General features: G+C 45.3%; 1 protein-coding gene across 1 annotated transcript in view; it reads right to left on the bottom strand.

Annotated features, from left to right (window-relative positions):
* Positions 1 to 22500, bottom strand: part of LOC307242450 (attractin-like protein 1) — a 258960-nt gene that overhangs the window by 32831 nt on the left and 203629 nt on the right. The window contains exon 28 of the mRNA XM_080016946.1: positions 12876 to 12962. Within this exon, the coding sequence (XP_079873072.1) occupies positions 12876 to 12962 (87 nt within the window). The remainder of the gene's footprint in view (positions 1 to 12875; positions 12963 to 22500) is intronic.

Here is a 22500-nt window from a genome sequence, read left to right as displayed (position 1 = left end):
TCACCACAATTCGTACAAGAAAAATCAACAGCCTCACCCACTCACATACTGTACAGTATTATTACAGCTTTATTACACACAGTGAAGCATGTGTATAAAATGACCTATAAAGTTATTGTAAGCATAATGAAGTGCCGTTCTCAACAAGTACGACAGATCTGTGATTATACACCTATGTTTTTATTATTTTTATTATTACGAATTTGCCTCGCGCACAAAGCGAGGCATCAACTCAAATTCAAAAGTTGTTGTTTTCCTTTTTTTTTTTTTCCCTCCGCCAACTGGAAATTTGCCAGTTGCGATGCCGCTGGACGACCGGTCCGGATGACTAAGGGAAGAAGAGGCTTAACCCAGTGAGTAATGGAGGAGTTGTTTAGCTCTTTCCCCTGCACTACAAATTGGTCCGCGGAGGTTTGGGGTTTTGGATATTGTTCTCTGAGCCAACGTGACCACTGCGGCATGGTGCCTGGTCGGTGAGGCCCAGAGCAAAATGCAAGTCAGCACGGAGATCCAGCTGGGAAGCCGGGAGGTCTGCAGAACAATAACAATAAAGGAAGCACAAAGGATAACTTACAGTATACATACACCTTAGCTGGCATCATGTCTACTCTCTCTACCATGGAAATAGAAGCAATTCAAACAAAAATACCATCGACGGCCGAAGATATATCGTGTCTTTTAAATAGAGGAATAGAATCAGATAGAATCAGGTTTGATTTTGAGAGTGTCTTAAGACAATTGATTACACACTGTTGCCTTGAATCAATCAAATTTACTCTATGATAAATACATTTACTTACTCTGTCGGGGTCATTTATTTTGTACCGTAGTCGTCTACTTTTGCTGACGTGAAATCACACCCACAAGTAAAAACAAATCCCCCAAAATGATATACCTGCAGCTACATCAAGACATGTACTCCAGAGAACCTGGTTGTGATTGTCTGAGTTATACAGTTCAAATTAAAAAAGTAAGAGACGTCTTATCACGATGAGTGTGAGACATAAACAACGCAACAGTAAAAACTGTTTTGCCAAAGCCATTTAAAAGGCATTTTATCGCTCAATAACAACCCTGTTGTCGCTTTGGAAAAGAGCTTAAGCACTTCTCGGACAAGTGGCGGCACACCTCATTGGATAAGTGGCTGGGTTGGACAAATGGCCGACCCGTGGCCATACAAACAGAGGCGATACAATGGATCACACCTTCAGCAGCCTTGTGTTTATAAGATGCTACAGTATATACAACGCTCGCTCCTGCAGTCCCCTCTCTCTCAGTCCGAGGAGCATCCTGACTTTGGGACTAATCTTCAGCCAATCCCCTCCGCCTCCATGCGCCCTGCTGGAGGCATCACAGTCGGCTTTCCGGTGTGCTGTGTGTTGCTTAGGAGGGAGGGACAGAAGTTTGTTTTTGTGACCTGCACAAAGATTACGTACGCCACATTTTATGCCGAAGTTGGAGATTGCAAATGTGGAAACTACTAACTAAACTCTTCCGATACCTTTTCTTACGATCATTACAGTGATGAGTCATCTTGAGGAAAAGGCCTTTAAGTCAAGCTTGTTCAGCGTACGAGTGTTTGACTCTGACAAGGCTTTTTTTTCCAGTTCCTCATATTCATGTTCTCAATAGAACTCCCCAGAACTGATAAATAAAATTGCAGCAACAAAACACAGCCAGTATTGACATTGAGTAATGAAAGGAGCGGAGACATCCGTCACGCTCCATCCCATCCCCCAGCCCCAAAGTCTCAAAAGTCCACTGCGCTTTGCGAGTGAGTGGTAATCCAAGTTGCCTCACAGGTCTGTGCTCTTGGATACTGCTCCATGCGCTCAATCCACAACTGCTCATATGCAACTTTTTTGGAAACTAAATAAACGCCATAAGTGTCGTCTTGGCTTCATCACACTCCGATCGCCTGGGTACGTCATACAATGGTTTGCAGCCAAGTGCGGCGGTTAATGCAGTCGAGCAAGTCCCAGTCTGCGGCCGTGAGGCTCTTCGTAAAAAATACGGTTTGTCACCCTGTGACTTTTTAATGAGTGAGGACAAAAAAGGACAGCGGGATTGACCGCCTGTTAGGTGCAGCAGCTGCAGTAATGTCGTTGTTGTTGTAGGAGACCACGTCCAAAACTGAATTTTCTCCGCAGGGAGGCTGGGGCCCAGGAGGGCTTCCCAGAGCCGCCAGCCCTGCACATTGAGAGGAACCGGTTCTGATGAGGACGCCTCAATTTGGAGCCTCCGTTGCGAGCTGTACCAGGTCCATCCGACTGAGCGGGCTTCAATGCAGGGTTTGCCCTGGAACCACTGGATGGATTATGTCTCCCGCCTGGCTTGGTTACCCCCCCGGCACGAAAGTAGAAGAACCTGCCAGAAAAAGTGACGTCTGGACCGCTCTGCTCTGCTCTGCAGTGTTGCCACCGGAACCCAGACGGATGAGCAGTTTCGGAGGACGGAATCATCGTGCAGAATGGATAAAGAACGGATTCACTATTTTCCACCAACAGGCATCAGATTGCATCCTTGAAAGGTCTGTCTTTTGAATCGCAGGGCTTTAGCCACAATCCACCCTTTGAATGTGAGCCTGTCAAGCCCCTGTTTTATTTATTCATTCATCCTCCTGTAAATTTTGACGGGTTGACTGGGAACACATGCTCTTTTCCAGCAGCGCCTCGTTTTTGGCCGTCATAGCTGCAACCACACGGAGCGCGGACAAAACAGAGATCAAATACACTAATCATATTCAATATAATATATATTTTTTGACTTGATGAACAATCACTGAATATGAGGAATAAAATGTTCTTTCTACTTGTAGCTGCTGACATTTAAAGGGAGCTGTCTAGCATCATGTTAAACAGTATTTTGAGGTTTTACATATGAATTGCTAATTTACTGTACTAAATGAGCACCTTGGGTTCAAGTGTAGGATATGATGAAAAAAGGATATTTAAATATTTGAAGGACATCAATGAACCAGCTCGTCCTCCTCTTATCGTTTAGTCTCTGCTTCTAATTACGACTGCATTTGTGGTGTTTGGCATCGTTTTTCGGCGTTTTTCTTTTTTCTTTTTTTAAAGTGTTTACAGATTTTGTTTCATCACGTACAAAAACACGCGCGCATGGGAATAAATGACTCTCAAACTACTCACAGCGCTGGAGCTGTGAATACCTATTATGGCTTTCCCAAATCTATAATTCTACTGAAACTAATGATGATGTAACGATAATGTGCCTGGCTCCCCTCCCCGATTTACTGACAACAATTTGCGAGTCATAGGCACTTCTACGACTTCGACGAGTACAACTCCTTCTACTGCTGACACACACACACTCGAGCACACACACACGCACACGCACACACACAGACACACACACACACACACACACACACACACACACACACGCACACACGTACAACCACACGGTAGTCAGTATTCAGAGTGTTTCGGGACATAATGGGCTCATTTGCTTGCTCAGCTGAACCTGAAACTGGCACTAAATGGTATGATGGAGCGACACAACAGAGAGAGAGAGAGAGAGAGAGAAAAAAAGAGAGATGAGGAGAGGGGAAATATGGACTCCCAAATGGAGGACAGGATGGACGGATGGACGGATAGATGGAGGGAGGGAGGGGAGGAGGGATGTTGTGAAGAGGGGGAGTGTAAAAGGGTGCCAAAGGCAGGGGAAAAGAGAAATAAGTGATGAATGACAGGGTGGAGGGCAAGGAGGGGTGGAAATGGAAGACGAAAAAGAGTGATGGAAGGATGGAGGAAAAACAAAAAACGTCCAAATCAGAGGACTGCAGCATGAGTGTAAACGGCTGTGAGTGACAACTAACAGGCATTTCAATTCTGTTAATATTTATCAAAAATAAAGAGTACTACACAGCATTAGATCATAATAATAATAGTAATAGTAAAAAAGGAGTTGAAGGAACAAGGAGAGGAAGAAGACCGCTCTTCTGCATGACAAAAGAACAGAAACGCGGTTCCGATAAAAACCATGAAAACAAAGAATAAAACAAACAAAGCCAAAACAGGAAAGCAGTGAATTTGTGCTGCTGTGGTCAAAAATACACATGTGCGAGAGAGAGCGTTTAGTGTGTGTGTGTGTGTGTGTGTGTGTGTTTATTATATGCAATTACATTTATAAGACCTGACAGCCTGAACAATCACAGCTGTGTGTGTGGTTGTGTGTGTGTGTGTCTACTGTATATCCATGCTTGTTTATTTATACTAGAAATCACAATATAAATTGTTTGTGTATGCAAGTATTTGTGTTCCATCTCGGTGTGTACTGTGTGTTAGTGTGTGTGTGTGTGTGTGTGTGTGTGTGTACGTGTGTACATGCGAGTATGTGTGCCAGTTTGTGTGTTTCTTATTCTGTGTGTCTGTCTTCTATGCGAGTGAGTGCATGTTTTAGTGTGTGTGTGTGTGTGTGTGTGTGTGTGTGTGTCTGTGCGTGTGTGTGCGCGTGTGTGTGTGTGTGTGTGTGTGTGTGTGTGTGTGTGTGTGTGTGTGTGTGTGTGTCCATGTGGGTGTGTGCACATGATGCAGCTCCACAGTCACCACCTGCTGTTTTCCGGTACTTCCAAACCTCCAGGAGAGAGGAGGAGGAGGAAATGACAGCAACAATGGCTGCTCAGTGTGTCTCTCAATCCTCCGCGGAGGAAGATTAAATAATTCCATCCTTCACAGAAAATAAACCCAAAATAGAATAAGAAAACACAGATATACACTGATCGGTCACAACATTCAAACAACCACTAATAACCACTAATATTGTGTATCTCCCCCTTGTGCCACCAAAACAGCTGTGACCCATGGAGGCATGGACTCCACAAGACCTCTGAAGGTGTCCTGTGGTATCTGCACCAAGACGTTAGCAGCAGATCCTTTAAGTCCAGGAATATGTGAGGTGGGGTCTCCATGGATCTGGCTTGTTGTTCCAGCACATCCCACAGATGCTCCATCGGATCGGACCCTAACCCCAGGTGATTCATCAGACCAGGCCACCTTCTTCCATTGCTCCATGGTCCCGTTCTGACGTTCACGTGCCCATTGTAGGCTCTTTCTGCGGTGGACAGGGGTCAGCATGGGCACCCTGAGTGCTCTGCGTCAACGCAGCCCCATACGCATCAAGCTGTGATGCACTGTGTGTTCTGACACATTTCTGTCATAGCAGCATTAACTTTTTCAGCAATTTGTGCTGCAGTAGCTCTTCTGTGGTACTGGACCAGACGGGCTAGACTTCGCTCCCCACATGCATCAATCATCTTGATTTCACAAACAAGTTTGTATGGGCGTCTTTCACCAGCTGTCCTTCCTTGGAAACTTTTAGAAGGTACTTAGCACTGCATACTGGGAACACCCCACAAGACCTGCTGTTTTGGAGATGCTCTGAACCAGTCCTCTAGCCATCACATTTTGATCCTTGTCAAAGTGGCTCAGATCCTTACGCTTGCCCGTTTTTCCTGCTTCCAACACATCAACTTCAAGAACTGACTGTTCACTTGCTGTTTAACATATCCCACTCCTTGACAAGTTTCATTTTAACTAGATGAGCAATGTCATTCACTTCACCTGTCAGTGATTTTAATGTTGTAACTGATGGGTGTATTACGACACTAAACCTGGGCATTACTCACCTTAGAAGTTAATTTGGGCAGAAATAAAAATGTAAAGAGTTTTCTTTTTTTTTTATATACTGTGCCATTCGAGTATTAAAGAATAACACAAAGCACATACAGTCAGCAGGTCAAACATTCGTCAAAAGAAAAACAGAATGGATATATCTAAATATGCTTTTTGGCATTCACTAGATGAATTCCAACTGCACTTAAACGACTGAAGATATTGTTTGTGTGTTTTTCTCTCATTCACAACACTGTTTGAGCATCCAAAAACCATAGGGATGCACTTTACAGCGGGAAAATAGTGGAAGCTTCATTTTAGTGTCCAGATCAAATTATATTATTATCTTACATGAGGCTTTGTAAGCTGTGTCGGGAATTTGGCAGCACAAAAGACACTCTATCCACTCCATCCTGTTTTTTGAAAAACAGAAGGTCAAATGTGAGGTTATATTTTGAACATTTGTCCCCTTGGACTGCATTTAAACTTGGAGAGAAGCTGCGGCTGGTTTGTAAGTTTCTCAATAGTAAAATATTCTGTGTTTTTTCTCTATAGTAGAGTGGTACGTGTGTCAACAGTAGACTGGTAAGTGTCTCGCTAGGATAGTGGCGGTATGTTTCTTCAAAAAAACTGTAAAATAATGACAAAAAATAGACAAAAAAAATAGTCAACTTAAGTTGAAATCAAAAGACTATTGCAAAAGCCCAAACTACAAATGTTTGGTTAAGATTAGTCCCATCGGTCTATTTATGAAACTAAAACCTTTTACGCAAAGGCCCTTTTTTTTGTGCAGTGTAAAAAAGGCTTCGTCTCCAGATGAAGGCTGTGGAGCTGCTGAAGGGTCAATGAGGCTGATTATCTCATTAGTTTGAGCCTTTATAAACAAATCTGGTCCCATATAATACAACTACTGTGAAAACGAGACATTTATGTCAACTACAGGTCGGGATGTGGACAGTTTACTCAGCTGAGGCTGCAGGTGGTGATCATTCCTCATTTCTCATGTGAGTGTGTGTGTGTGTGTGTGTGTGTGTGTGTGTGTGTGTGTGTGTGTGTGTGTGTGTGTGTGTGTGTGTGTGTGTGAAATAGTAAAATGCAGCTCGGACACTTCTTCTTCCACCGGGGGGGCGGGGGCTGTCCCGGTTTCTTTGGTGGTGTGCAAACAGAACATGAAGAGAAATAGGGTTGTTTTTGTCTGTTTAATGTTGACAGAGGTGTGAGTTATTGGGTTAATAACGCTGCATGCGCATGTGTGTGTGTGTGTGTGTGTGTGCGTGTGTGCATGCTCTGGCAGCCATGGGAAAGCACAGGTGACTTCTCTGATGTCAAAGTAAACCACGGTGAGAGTACATGCAATTGCCCATGAAAAATGTGTGTTTACTCTGTGTGTGTGTTTGTGTGTGTGAGTGTGTGTGTGTGTGTGTGTGTGTGTGTGTGTGTGTGTGTGTGTGTGTGTGTGTGTGTGTGCACGTGCTGGAGATACATATTAACAGAACACCAGTACCTTCTCCTCTGTGGGAGATTAAATTGGAGGCATTGCAGTTGCTGATACAAACTTGTTTGTGTACATGTGTAGTGTGTGCTAGTGTGTGTAGTGTGTGTGTGTGTGTGGGTGTGTGGGTGGTCTATGTGTGAGGGTGCATGTGCACACATTATTAATAATCTGTACTCTAATGTGCCCTCACTTGAGTGTTCCTTTGTGTGTGTGTGTGTGTGTGTGTGTGTGTGTGTGTGTGTGTGTGTGTGCGCGCGCGCGCGGGAGCGTTTCTTTCCGTGGCAACAGTACTGTACAACCACCAAACTCACAGCCCATTACTCCCAGGTGTCATAAATATGTTTTATTTGCTCCCCCTCCCAACATCCACCCTTCCCTTCCTCCTTCCCGAGGAGCATTAAATCCCAGCAGTTGGAGAATAAATACGCCACATTAAAAACATTAGGTATGAAATTGATTCATTCCTTGCTTTAAATAGCACTAGGAAAACCACGAGATGTCATTTATCAGTCAGTTCTTCCTCCGCCGGACGCTAGGCGCTGCGAGCTCCTCGGCTTTATAGCCGCGCCGTGGGATTTCACGGCCATGGCGGTGGGAAATGAAGATTTATGCTGATGATGTCATGTTTTGTGATGAAAAGCCATGGAATTGTGATCAGACAGGATAAATTGTGTGTGTGTGTGTGTGTGTGTGTGTGTGTGCGTGCGTGTGCGTGTGTATGGGGGGGTCATTCTGGTGGGAAATTAGTGGAATGTACTGTTGTCAGAATTCAAAACTAGTAAATCCCCATAAGAGTCACATGTAAACTGTCCCAAACTGTCAAAACAAAAAAACAAAACAAACAAAAAAAAACAACCCTTTGCTGAGATGCCGTTGTGCATGACACAGAACGCAGGATATGGATATGAGCCTCCGGCAAACTTCTCCAAAGTCCTGTTTCGACCTCAATTGCATCTCACACACGGAGGACTATTAGTGATGCGCGACTCGCAAACGATTCGTTCATAGGGCACAAATTGTTTGACTGACTCAGGAGTCCGGAGTCACTCCAGCAAAAGCCAGACAGGCATTCACTGAGACTCCACCCATGATTTGTGACCGGAAAGAGCCGGCGATGAGCTTCAATTCGGTGAGCATCTCAACACCTCTCGTTTATCATTCAGCAAGTCGTCCCTCGCTCAGTGTGCGTTGCACCAAGCGAATCCAACGACTCTGCTGAGTGACTCATCCAGAACCAAATCTGGGAAAAAAAGTGTCGAACCTTTCGTCGCGAGGTAGAGATGTCTTACTGATGGTTCCTCTCCGGCTGTGACCAGAAGGGAGCCACAGAACTACACACATGGTGCTCTATAACCAAAAACTGTGCTCTTGTCGTCCTACAGGTTGTCCACAGGGCAGGTTGAGAAGTTGAACTCCACTTGCAGACTAACTCTGTCCTCGATGCAGTAGCACAAACATTCTGTTTTGTATGCCCAGCATTCTGACAGCACAGGTAAAAAAAAATGAAATAAATTTAAAAAATGAATTAGTTAATTAATTAATGAAAGAAATACACACAATTAAGGCCTGGCTGAATCCTGAATATCTTCCTTCTTTCTTTAGATAAATTAAAATGCATAAAGGATTCATTTTTAAAGAGGGTTGAATAGCCTGACATCACCCGACCAATCAAGTTGACTCTTGGTTTGGCCCGCATGTTGGTATGAATCAATTTAAGGATGTACATGCCCACCAGCATATTTACACTCGCAGGTATGCAGGTGTCAATAATATTGAAAACGCTTAGGGCGCCACATCTGTCGAATAACATAAAGTCACTGAAACTTAATTTACGACCCGGTGTTTATCGTGTACCTGCATGAACTCAAATCAGCTTCCCTCACGTTGCTTTTCATGTCATTACCTCTTAACAACCTCATCAGATCCACTCCCGACATTTTTATAACCCGCGACTCTCCATCTTGAAACAGGTGGTGCGTTCCGCTCGTCGTCTAAACAGAAACATAAAACCGGGGGACGATGATGGCTCAAAAAAACCCAAACGAAAAAACGAAAAACAACAACAACAAAAAAAAAAAAAAAACCCACCACCACACCTCAGCCTCACCTTCTGCCTTATTCGATATATACGATTATGCTAAGTGCCGTGCGCGGCTTACGGTTACCAGATGTTGTGCAATTAACCTGGGTGTGAAGATAGCGTTCTGCCCCATTGTGTCTCACCTTCAGTGACGAAATGCAAACTTGGCTTTGGGGGGTGGGGCAGTGGAGGGATAAACCAAAGTGGAAGTGAGATAGAAAATCAAACTCGAGCTAAAAAAACAACAACAACAACAACAAAAAAACAAAACCCAACTCAAATCAACTCCTCATTGATCAGAAAGTAATTAAGCGGTGAGCGACGACAACCCCCTCCAGCCGTTGCTTGAACCCAGCACTCTTGACAGCGGAGAGCCATGAAACGTCAGCTTCCGGGGAAGAGGAGATAATTGAAGGCGTACTAGGACAGGGTCTGGGTGAACGTATATTCAGATTTTTCCGCCGGAAGGTGAGAGGCAAAGTGCAACGCCTTTTTGCCATGACTGTAACTTACAAACTAGTGGGATAAACCTTGTGCATTTTCAATGATATGTAGGCTATTTAGTTAACACTCAGATCCGAGAGTCGTGAGGAGTGTAACAAGTTGGAGAATAAATACAGCATATATATATATAGATATATATATATATCTATATATATATAGATATATATATGGTAATAATAATATGTGGTTTGATATATGGTGTTGAGGTTGAGGTTCTTCAGTTTACCAAATTCAATGGATCTTAATGGAGCAACAAAATATTAATTTGCAAAAAGTTATAATAATAATAATAATAATTATTATTATTAATAATAATAATAATAATAATAATAATAATAATAATAATAATAATAATAACAATAACACACATAGCTTCAGGCAGCAATAGACAGGGTCCAGCACATTTGTTTTAGGTAGGTATTACAGTTTTCTTGATCGTTTTGTGCCGTGCAGCACAATTTACTTCATGTATAAACATCAAACATCGTGGAGTAACGTCGTGTAGTTACATACATAAAAATACATTTTTAGAATTTTGCAATTTAATATAATTTTAGAATTTAATATGATGTCATAAAGCTTCTTACTGTAAATCTCATCTAATTCATTTTCGAACGAGACAAGTGAAGTGTCCGTTAACCAAAACCAACTGAATATTTCAAATTTGTTCGTTTTTTTTATTAATATCTGCTCGGTATGTGGATCGATTTGGATGAGATTTACACCACGTGATCCTTGTTACATAGCAGTTTTAATGACATCCCAACCGTGTGTCTAGCTTACGCCGAAGTATGTCTTCCAGATAGTTGTCGCCGGGGTTGGACGTATTGGCTTTCCGCTAACATCTGCTCCGTGTCTGGATCGATTTGAATGAAACTTCAACCACCAGGTCTTTGAGACATCGCGGTTCAAACAAGAAAGAAACCGTACATGTGTGTTTTGCCCAAGTTGGTTTACCAGATAGTTTTAGGCTTCAAAATTCAGAGCATTAGTAGGGCAGCCCCGACAGGCTGGAGCCCCAATAATAATAATTAAACCAAACAATTCAACCAACCAACAAACAAGCCTATAAATAATAATAAGAGCAATAAACATTCAGATAAGCCATTCAGTCAGGAGTCTAATTTGTCAGTGAAATCACATTAGCATTCATGTGTTCTTAGTGTCCAGTACATTGTATTTGAACCAACCAACGCTTGCTTCCGGCACGCATATATTTGTATGCAGCTTGATGAATGAGCCTATTGATGAATGTGGGCGATTTGTCCATGCGGTTCGACCTCCAAAATATGGCAAATCTGCCGCAACATCTGTCACTGCGCTCCACTGTGGCTTTCGGGGGCAGGAGATCGACAGCTCTGAGCGCAGGGTTCATTTCCCATAATTCATTGCAGGATCCTGTTATCAGGATTATGAACGCGCCGGGTTGAGTTGAGGTCCAGTCACTTTATAAGAATAAATCCACTGAGGACAGATCTTTATACTCAACCTTGAGTCAAAAGGATGATGACCAGAACACAATCTATGATGAACCCTCATAGTATCTGTAATATCTGCTATTTTAGCTGTTTGATCAAAGGCACATCAAAAGTAGCTGGGATGGAAAGAGTTAAAAGTAAAGTTGAAGGCAACACATGGAATTTTCCACAATTTACCTCCAAGTGTATTTTGCACGGCACTGCGGCTTCCCCCGAAAAATTATATTTACGAAATGTGAAATACACATTGGAGACGGCTAGATTATTGCTCTACATCGTGCAGATCATTGTCCAGATCAGCCCAAAGCAGATCTGGATGGGCGCTCTCAAAGCAACAGGAGGAGGGTTGACAAATGAAGTGCTGTTTAAAAGCCTTTATTATCAGGGCTGATTCGGATGGAGAAAGTCAACGTGTTTGGACTGAAAACGCTAACTAACACTAACCCCAACCCTAACCCTCTTCAGGGAGACAACGTGGCCAGTGGGGGGGCTCATGGCGCACCGCATGGTACAGGAAGAAAAAGGTCATCGAATAGTGAGTCGGTGATTCTGCAGTGCCCACTAGTGTCACCAAAACTCCCCAAAATACTCTACTAATGCTATTGCTCATAGCACCTTTAATATTCATATATCTGAACTTCTCAACCTTTGAATCCTGGTTGTCGCAGCTTGGTAAAGTGATAAAAATCTGTATTCTTCGAGCAGGTAGCAAATGTAAATAAAATGCCTTCGAGGTTAAGCATTGATATGGCATGGACATTCCCGCCGACAGGAGTCCCGACCAAACCGGTGAAGCACGACTTGTGAACGATCCAAATATACTGAACACATCTTTCAAATGACTCCGGGGTCACTCCGGCAAAAGAGCTGTTCAAGTCCGGAAGGTCCTCCCTCGCTGACCGTGAAGTGCACTGACTGAATCAAACGAACGGAAGAGGTAGTAGTGGTAGGGTGGGAAAAATCAGACGTCGGAGTAAATCTCAAAAAAATACTTGAACCCTGCATCACTGAACCAAACCAGCAGATTTTGTTTGACACAACTCTCCTCTTAAAGACCGGGAGCTGTTAGTCCGTAGTGCATCTAGAAACTACACACCAACGTCCTTATTCAGACAAACACACACACACTTAATATCCCCGGTTCAAACACCAATACAAATACACACAGCAGGGGCGGGATAACAGTGTGCAAAGTGGGCCAACACAGGGTGTGTGTGCATGTGCATGTGTGTGCGTATGTGTGTGTGTGTGTGTGAGTGTTGCATGTCAACGTCTGGAGGTGTCAGTCAAACCAGTGGGATAGCCAGACCTACCATCGAGCACCGCCATTTCACGGGAATCAGAGCCAATGGAAATGTGTGTGTGTGTGCGTGTGTGTGTGTGTGTGTGTGTGTGTGTGTGTGTGTGTGTGTGTGTGTGTGTGTGTATGTATGAATTTTCAATCCCATGTTCTCAGAGCTTTTTCGTTCTTCTCCCGATGTACATGGTAATTTCTGTGTGTATCATTGTGAGTGTGTGTGTGTGTGTGTGCGTGTGTGTGTGTGTGCTGTATGTGTGTTGTTCATGAACATTTGTATATGTGCACGCATCATTTCATCTGCGTGTGTGTATGCAAATTCATTTGTGTTTGTGTGCAACTATGTGTGTGTGTGTGTGTGTGTGTGTGTGTGTGTGTGGCCAACCTGTAGCAGCTCCTCTTCTCCCTCCAGCGCCACGGCCACCGAGGCGAAGGGACGACTCGCCATCTGCTGTCGTTCTCTCATCAGCTGCTGCAGAGGGAGGGAGGGAGGGAGAGAGAGAGAGAGAGAGAGTGATGAGTGAACGAGTGATCAAAGATAGAGAAAGAGAGAGCGAGAGAAATGAACTTTACAGAAAGAGCAAAGAGAAGGGGGACACAGACAGAGAGGGAGGGGGAGACGGTTTGTGGGGTGGGGGGTTGATTTAAGGTTCCAATATTCATTTGAAAATAGACCTTGACAAGTCACCCACATAGCTCTAAAATAATAAAATGTATTAGTATTTATTTGTTTAATAATAATCATCATCATTATTATTAAATTAATACATTTATTGTATATGTAATAATAACAATTATTACAGTAAAAAGCAGAGTGGTAAAAAAAAATAGGAATCAACTAACCATTGGGAAAAAGTAAAAACAAATGTTGAGAAAAAAAGGTTTGTCAAAAAATTAGATCCCAAAAGGCGAGTGATGAGACACACACACACAGACACACACACACACACAAATATATGCGCACACACGCATGCACGCATGCACGCACGCATGCACGCACACACACACACACACACACACACACACACAAGTATGTACGTCCTATACTATTACATACAACAAAGATGCTGTCAACCCCCTGCTGCTTTTTCTGCTTCACTGCAGTCGTGTTAATGGGCTTTTGTCTCTGGAATTAGCTGCCGGCGGTTCGCCACCTGTTTCGGGCAAAACAAAGTGGCGTTTTGACGATAATGGGCCGAGCTCTATCGGTACGTCGCCCGTTGTTTGATCAGAGAAAAGACAAACAAAAAGGCGACAAACTCCGCCACAGCCTTCTCGGAGGAAACAACCCAGACGGTCGGAACAAACAGTGCGCCGGGGGGCATCCCGGCTCGGCATTGGCTCACTCCCCCTTTTTGTCCGTTTTCCCCGAGGACTCATTTTCTCGTCAAAGAAAGAAAGAAATGACAGACGCAGGGAACAGTTGAAAGGGAAGATGAAAAACAAAGAAGTGTGTGGTGTCAGATTCATGCAGGGGCAGAACGTACAAGTACTTTGTTCCTGTGCTTAAGTCATTTTTTCCTCGTATCTGGGTTAGGGTATACAGTGAAGAGACTTTTGAACTTTTACTCCACTTCATGTCACTTCATAGCAAATATCTGTACTTTCTACTCCACTACGCAGCGGCGACTTTAGGGGGTGGCCTGGGCGGGCAGCGGCCGCACCCCTAAAATCTCCTTGGGCCCCCCCTGTGGCCACCAGAGATTCGATAGGTACAGTAGTTGGTCAAGTCGCTCAATACGAGAAGGCGGTACAAACGCTGGTCAATCAACAATGACAACTGATCCGCTGACGTGGGGCCAGTTTGCCATTTCCAACTACTACAGTAATAGTAGGACTGAGGCTGTGAGAGCTGATCTCTGGTCAGTGGATGCCGCCCAGGGGGGTGTTCAGAAGCGCTCTCTGCTCGTTTCCCAGCCACTGACCACTCCATCCCTGTCTCAAAATCAACCCGACGAGCGGGTCTGGAGCGGTTGCAAGCGCGTAGGGAGGGTCTTCCCTTCCCGCTTTTCCGTGGTTCAAATTGCTATTGTACGTGTTCAAAATGAACGTTGTTTGTTCCCTACTAGACATGAGATGTCCCCCTTACCCACAAGGCGTTGGTGTGCCACCCCGAGAGGCTCCCAGTTTTCCAGGAAAACATTTTTCTGGGGGACACCGCCACACTACACAACGAAGATTTATATTCATGTTTGTTTAACCTTGAAAATGACAGACACCACCGACCATTTTGTTGTGATTTATAATCACAATATGCTCAAGCTCTCATTAGCAAAACAGAAGCTACATTCCAGACTCCATGCTGTATTATAGGTTCTGTTATATCAGGACACAGGATATGACAACAAGTACTTTTACTTTGAATACTTCCAGAGCAAGTACTTATATACTTTTGCTTCTGCAAAATATCAATATGGCTATATGTTTGTACTTTGCACTTCTCCCGCCACTGGGTCTATGACATATCGCTATGACATCACACCCACTACCAACTGCTCCAACGGCTAATTCTGTCAGTGCTACACACTGAGCTACGTATCAACGAGGCCGAGTAACCGGGAGTGCGGCCCCGGGAAATGCGCCCGGCGAGGGGTCCCTGGCGAGGGGTCCCTGGCGAGGGGTCCCTGGCGAGGGGTCCCTGGCGAGGGGTCCCTGGCGAGGGGTCCCTGGCGAGGGGTCCCTGGCGAGGGGACGCAGACACCGGGAAAACAAACGTTTCAGTGAAAATGATGCCAATATAAAATTTAAATGTGTACATTAATAAAACAATAATATGGGCCTAATACGTTTAAGTGATGTAATGTTAAACCTGGGTAATTAACAGGAGGCTCGCTTCGTGAGCGCAGCGCTTGTAAATTTAATTGATATTTTGAAGGCTGGTTATTAGGCTTTGTATTCATCCGTAATGTAACACAGTCCTAACAATGTTAGTTTTAAAATTCTTTCTCAGCCGTGGAACTAAAAAAAACCATTATTGATGCACCAAAAACATATATTAAAATAATACAATTTATATCATTAACGCGTGATGATTCATCGACGAATGGCTTGAACTGACAAGTAATAGTCGACGAGGATGATCTTTAGTCGGGGGCAGCCCTCGCATCCGCCCTCACACTGTGTCTCTTCGACTTCGTCAACACGCGGCGGCTTGAAGTTAACTGGAGGCTGACAGAGGCGCAGCGCTAGCTGACGCGCCGCGGGCCCCCGGCGGGCACATGTCAGCCCGTGTGAGCCTGAGTGAGCGCCACACCTGTAGCCACGCCGGTGCGGTCGGGCGCTACCGCTAGCGCCGTGCTAACAGGCCGCGCTCGGTAATGCGATGATGTCTTGTCTGGTCGGCTGTCACCGCCGCGCTAATGTAGCTCAGCTGACCGCGCGTGTGCTCGCTCGCGTACCTGCTAGCCTCATGCTGCCGTCAGGTTGGATTTGGGTTCGAGCGAGGTCTGTCCGGGGCCCAGAGAGAGAGAGAATCTCTATGTTACAACTACCATGTATTCCATGTATTCCAAGTATTTTAGGAATATTTTGCATCGCCCTAATGTTGGAAAAAAACAGCTCAGAGCGTTTGATTTTTTTTCTAAACACTGAACATTAGAGGTGTTTTTATTTGTCATTTCATGTTTCCAATGAAACCAAGCCATGGGTGTGTGTGTACGTGTGTGTGTTTAAGCGTCTGTATGTGTGTTCAACAGAGAGAAAGTGCCTGTATTTTACATTCAGTTCTGTATGATTGGGTTAGGGTTAGGGTTAAGTGTGGATGTGTACATGTGTGAGTGTGCGAGTGTGTGTGTGCAAGTGTGTGTGCGTGTGTGTTTGTGTCTGTGATTGTTTTGTGTGTGTGTGTGTTTTTGTGTGTGTGATTGTTTGTGGGTGTGGGTGTTTGTGTGTGTGATTTTTTGTGGGTGTGGGTGTTTGTGTGTGTGATTGTTTTGTGTGTGTGTGTGTTTTTGTGTGTGTGATTGTTTGTGTGTGTGTGTGTTTTTGTGTGTGTGATTGTTTGTGGGTGTGGGTGTTTGTGTGTGTGATTTTTTGTGGGTGTGGGTGTTTGTGTGTGTGATTGTTTTGTGTGTGTGTGTGTGTTTGTGTCTGTGATTGTTTTGTGTGTGTGTGTGTTTTTGTGTGTGTGATTGTTTGTGGGTGTGGGTGTTTGTGTGTGTGATTTTTTGTGGGTGTGGGTGTTTGTGTGTGTGATTGTTTTGTGTGTGTGTGTGTTTTTGTGTGTGTGATTGTTGTGTGTGTGTGTGTGTGTGTGTGTGTGTGTGTGTGTGTGTGTGTGTGTGTGTGTGTGTGCGTCTGTGTTTATGTCTGTGATTGTTTTGTGTGTGTGTGTGTTTTGTGTGTGTGATTGTTTGTGGGTGTGTGTGTGTGATTGTTTGTGGGTGTGTGTGTGTGTGTGTGTGTGTGATTGTTTGTGGGTGTGTGTGTGTGTGCGCGTGTTTTTGTGTGTCTGTGATTGTTTTGTCTGTGTGTGTTTTTCTGTGTGATTATTTGTGGGTGTGTGTGTTTGTGTGTGCGTGTGTTTGTGTCTGTGATTGTTGTGGGTGTGTGTGTGTTTGTGTGTGCGTGTGTGTTTGTGTGTGTGTGTGCGCACGTGTTTATGTGTGTTTGTGTGTGTCTGTGATTGTTTGTGTGTGTGTGTGGTTTTTTGTGTGATTGTGTGTGTGTGTGTCTGTGATTGTTTTGTGTGTGTGTGTGTGTGTGTTTTTCCATGTGATTCTTTGTGGGTGTGTGTGTGTGTGCATTTGTATGCGTGTGTGTCAGCTCTCGCATGTTTCCTCAGCTTTTCCCTGAAGCCATGGAGGAAGAGAGAGCAGCGGTACCTGTCAAGGTGAGCGAGGTTGCGCGCGTGTGTGTGTGTGTGTGTGTGTGTGTGTGTGTGTGTGTGTGTGTGTGTGTGTGTGTGTGCGTGTGTGTGTGTGTATGTGTGTGTGTGAAACGTAGCAGTAAATCAGCTTGACCAGCATGATTATGTCCGTGCATTAAATGTGTGAGTGGTGCCCAGCGGACAGTGTCTGCATCGCTATCAGAACAACCATGCACTTACACGTGCACGTGGCTGAATGCACAATTTGCAGGCTTCTTGCCTCTGCAGGTGTGTGTGTGTGTGTGTGTGTGTGTGTGTGTGTGTGTGTGTGTGTGTCTGTGAAAACACGCATGTAATCGCGTCTCTGTACGTTTGTGCACGTGTGTGTGTGTATGTGTGTAATCATGCATGTGTTTGCATAATCACACAATTGTGTGTGTGTGTGTGTTGTCATGTATGTGTTTGTGTTTGTGTGTGTGTGTGTGTGTGTGTGTGTACGAGCGTGCACACACGGACCTGCACAGGGTGGGTTCAAAGCACCGGCGCCCCCCCGTGACTAGTCCTTAATTGGGCTACAAGGACGAGGCCTTCTCCTCCGTGGGCCTGTAAATCAGCTGTGAAACAGCTACTTAACTCTCCAGTGCCGTCAACAACGCACCAGACACCACCAGCTGGGCGAGGGAGGGAGGGGGAGAGAGCGGGAGGGAGGGGGGGAGAGAGAGAGATGGAGGGAGAGAGAGAGAGATGGAGGGAGAGAGAGAGAGAGAGAGAGAGAGAGAGAGAGAGAGAGAGAGGTCTACGTAGGTGGATGTTTACGTTAATATGTCCACGTAAGCATGTGGAGACAAAGATAGACTGTTTGTGTGGGTCGCTTTTGATGCCCGCACACCTTCATTTATTGTTGTCGTTTTTTTGTTATTATATGTCAATGAATGAGATGCCATTTGGTAAATAAAGGCAACATTTTTACTTTTTTTTTTTTTCTCAACAGGGGGTCCAGGGACCCCCGGGAGGTCCTTCAAGAGGTTCCAGGCGTTCCCCAGCTAAAACCCACTAACAGTTAAAGTTCAACGTTATATTCCATACATATTAGGACCATTAGAGATGTATAATAAGGACAGTTTTGATCCTAGTTTGAATATTATCTCCCTAACTAGACAATAGACAGGTGTGGATGTTTGGGAAAAATCACATCTAAAAATCGTAAAAACTGGGGTTCGTGGCCTTATACGGATGGTGCGACTTGGTTTTGGTCTCACGGAAGAAAAAGAAAAGAAAGAGAGATTTCCATTCAGATGAGTGAGTAAAAAAAGTCAATGAAACAGGATTCTGGAGCCCGCTACATCACAAGCTATGGGCGATTCAATTCGACCTGATCGCAATGGACCGCAATCAAGACTAGATGAACCGGTTTCAACTCCTTGAGGGAAAGCTCCTCTACTTCCCCGAGAAGCGTCTCACAGCACGGAGCAACTGAAGTGCTCGTCTTGACTCTCAGTCCGCTGATTAAGGTCAGGACGGTTAACCTCGCGCTACTAATGAAACAACCCGAGCGCCATCTTCCCCCGAAAGGAAGAAGAAAAAAAGCCCCAAAAATGAATATGATGGAGAACGGGAGCTTAGCGTGAGTTGTCACCTCAAAACCCATTTGTTTGTGTTTATTTGCGTCGCCTCAAGGCAAGGCTCGACAGCCGGAAAATCAGCCCCTTCCACTATCGCTCCATCCATCCAGCTGGCCAGCCCAAGAGACAGACAGTCAGACAGCCGGGTGGACATACAGCCAGGAGGGAAAAATGAAAACCCAACCACAATGAAACCAATTACATGGCGCGTTTACGCTTCCCAGGCCGCGGCTCCACCAAAGGAGCACCTGCGAGCTAAAAATTTCCAGGCCTGTTGCATGTGCAGGAGACGGCTGCGGAGGGATTGTGATGTTTGTGAGCTGGCGTTCGGGTTTGTTTGGGTTTAGCGGCATCAAACGGAGCGGCTTCCTACCGCCACGAGCTCACCAGGAAGAAAACAAAACAACAACTCACATGTCCGCCAGTGTTTTGCAGCCTATTTTCTGCCACGGCACACTTTTTTATAATGAAACAATCCCATGGCACCCCACGACCCTCTTAACCACTAAAAACGTCCGAAACTCTTTACATGTATATCGTACTTATTATTATGGCCTACTAATAGTTTGTGATGGACGACTCGCGAATGAATGAGTCTCCGGGACTCAAAATAATGAAAGGATTCTTTTGAGAAATCCATTCACAACGCAGCGCCAACTGCTGTGACACCACCTGGACCAAATGAACCGAGACTCATCACCACCAATAAGCCCTGGCTTTCAGGGTGGAACTTGTTCTGGTGAAGGCAGAGCTGGTACTCTGGCCGGAACTGGAGATTTGGATCCATTAGTACCAGCCATGCAACACAAACGCTCATTTCCATTCTTACATTTTTTCTTACAGTAAGTGTGCTGCGGCACAGGGGTTGGAAAAAAACACCGGCGTACACCGACGACGGGTTCCTGGACCGGATCCCAAGGAACATGGATAGGAACATTCCTCATTCCCCGGTACCCCCGCCTTTTAGATGTCTAACTGTAATGCAACATTAGCTTCCAAGTTGTAGTCCATCTGCAGCCTAACTAGATGACTTAATCAATGCCGCCGATGGCTGTGGGCTTAGACCTGATTAATGTTTCAATCAGCGGGGAGAGAGAAACGACACTCAAAGTCTGGCCAGGGGCTGAAGTCTAATATCTCGCATCCTTTTTCTCTTCCCCCTTTTTTCCGGAGTTTGGCTCCAGGGGTGGAGCCGAACACTGGGAAAAAAAGAAAAAAAAAAAAAAAAAAAGGGTGCTTTGCGTGCTCCGTGTTGCAGCCCATTTCACAGGGGGAGAGAAAACGCGATGGAAAAAGTCCTGGCGAAAATAAACACCCTTCATCATAACGGGACTGGCCATCGGGAGCGCCGGGACAAATCCCGATGGGCAGGTCGCTCCGTACAAAAACAAGAGCGAGAGAGATCTGCGTCGCCGGCCCCACTTTAATTATGCACCAGCCCTTATAATCAAAGTGGGCCATGGTGCATTGTACTGCTGCCTCACAGCAAGAAGGTCCTGGGTTCGATTCCCGCCTGGGGCGCTGGTGGCACCGTGCTCCGACGGGTTATCTCCCAATTAGGTTGCTCTCCCCGTGCTCACGTGGGGTTTCCTCCATCATGTCAGTAAGGACCCCCACCAAAAACATGCACAACATCATCTGACCAGTGATGGACATAATATGTCCATCACTGGTCAGAGGTGACCAGGTCCCGGCCGCGTCCTTGAACGCAGCCCACTGCTCCTGGCTGCTGCCCCCCCGGAGGAAGGACAAGCCAGGATGGGTTAAACGCAGAGGACTCATTTCACCGGCCGCCATCTGAAGCGTTTGGGTTTGTATGTGTGTGTGTGTGTGTGTGTGTGTGTCTGTGTTTGCATGAATGCATGTGTTGTAGTGGCGTGCTGTGTGACAATAAAAGATTCTTCTTCTAAAATGGACGAAAATCCAAGTAAAAAGAGGAAAGGCGGCACTGAAAAGGCTAGAGATAAAAAAAAAAAAAAAAAAATGAAGTCACTTCAAGCTGATGCTACAACCTGCATGAAGATAGGTGGTGTTTGCGAGCAGCAGCAGCACTAGCAGCAGCAGCAGCGGCAGCAGCAACAGCAGCAGCAGCAGCAGCAGCAGCAGCACTGCCAGCGGCGCGCGAACAGCATTTGTTTTTCTAAGGTGAGAAGGATTTTTTTCTTCCCCAAAGGTGGCACCCTGCATTCAAGGCCTGTCAGATTTTTTTTACCGTGCTGCCTTCAAGCGTCGCAAATATCCCTTTTACATATTATATATAATTTATGGGCCAGCAATACCCTGGCACGAGTACAAATATATACAGGCTGGTGTTTGTCTTTTATATGTTATTGTTTCTAGACAAGCATTTCCGAGGCCAGGCGTAATGCTCTGTGCCTTAGCAGCAGGCCAAACAATTTATAGTACTTCATTTTTGTTCAATTCGATGTGTACGTATGTAAAATGTATTGGCCGTTCACACAAAAACTTTTCTTGCACCCCATGCTCCAACAATCATCAACAACATAAAAACAACATCTGTATGATCACCCACCAGCAGTCATCAAAATGACATGATACAATATAAATAGCTCTGGTTAATGTGAGAGTAGCCTAGAGTATCCATGCATTATGCTTATAAGTGGTGGTAAGGGCGGGTGTGTTTGTACTGTTTGTGCGTCGACGGGGCGGCGGTGGGTGGTGGAGGATCCACGGGCTGGTTGTGGGGGGCTGGTCTGGGTAAAACAGCCCAGGGCCATTCTTGAGACCCAGTCCGGCCCTGCCCTTCACGCAACAGTCATTGACAATTACACCCAAGTATCAAAAGTACAAGTACTTGTTCAACAGTATGACCATTTATTTCAGTGTGAAGACAGATCCTTCAGTATACTATGATGTCATCGTCAAGCAAGTGTGTCGATGGCAAACTCAAAAAGGAACCATCTCCGCAAACTGCTCGAATCCCGTGTATGAAGACAGAGACTCGGTCATTATTAACCGCTGCTTGGACCTTCAACGTGAATCTGGTTGAGTAAAAGCATAAAGCCTGAAAAGTAACGGTAAGCATCCATACTTAAACTCTACGGAGAAAGAAACTCGACTTAAGTGCCATCAAGTACGTTCCATAGAGTTGCGTTCCACTCCTAATATACAGCACCACCTCGTAGTCATTCCCCACATGTTTTGTTGGGGTAAGGTGGACAGAAACACAGCAGGTCGCAGGCGTCGCACGTGGCTCCGCCCGTCGCCATCGACGCAGGGGGCTGAGGGGGGTCCAGGTTTGCCTGTCGTCTGGTGTACAACTGTCGGGTCGTACGCGGTGAGCGAAAAAGGATCAGCGTCCTGAAGTCCGGCAGAGTCCTGGAAGGGCCTTCATCAACGGCTGAAATGTTGGAGAACCAAAAAAAAGGGGAAGGAAGGAAGGAGGGAGGAAGAAACGCCGTCCCTGATTGTAGGCTTAGCTCGGGCCGGAGGTGGTCCCGGCAGCGGCATTCGTGACCCTCCAAGCAGGATTGTTGTTTTTGCTTTATATTGCGTTTAAATATTAATACACAAGAATAATAAAATTTGTGGAGACATGCTGCGAAGGCCTCGTGTGGTGG

Source organism: Zeus faber, assembly GCF_960531495.2.
Source record: "Zeus faber genome assembly, chromosome: 16".
In the NCBI taxonomy this organism is placed as follows: domain Eukaryota; kingdom Metazoa; phylum Chordata; class Actinopteri; order Zeiformes; family Zeidae; genus Zeus; species Zeus faber.
The sequence above is the reverse complement of the archived record's forward strand: the minus strand, read 5'-3'. Positions and strand labels throughout refer to the sequence as shown.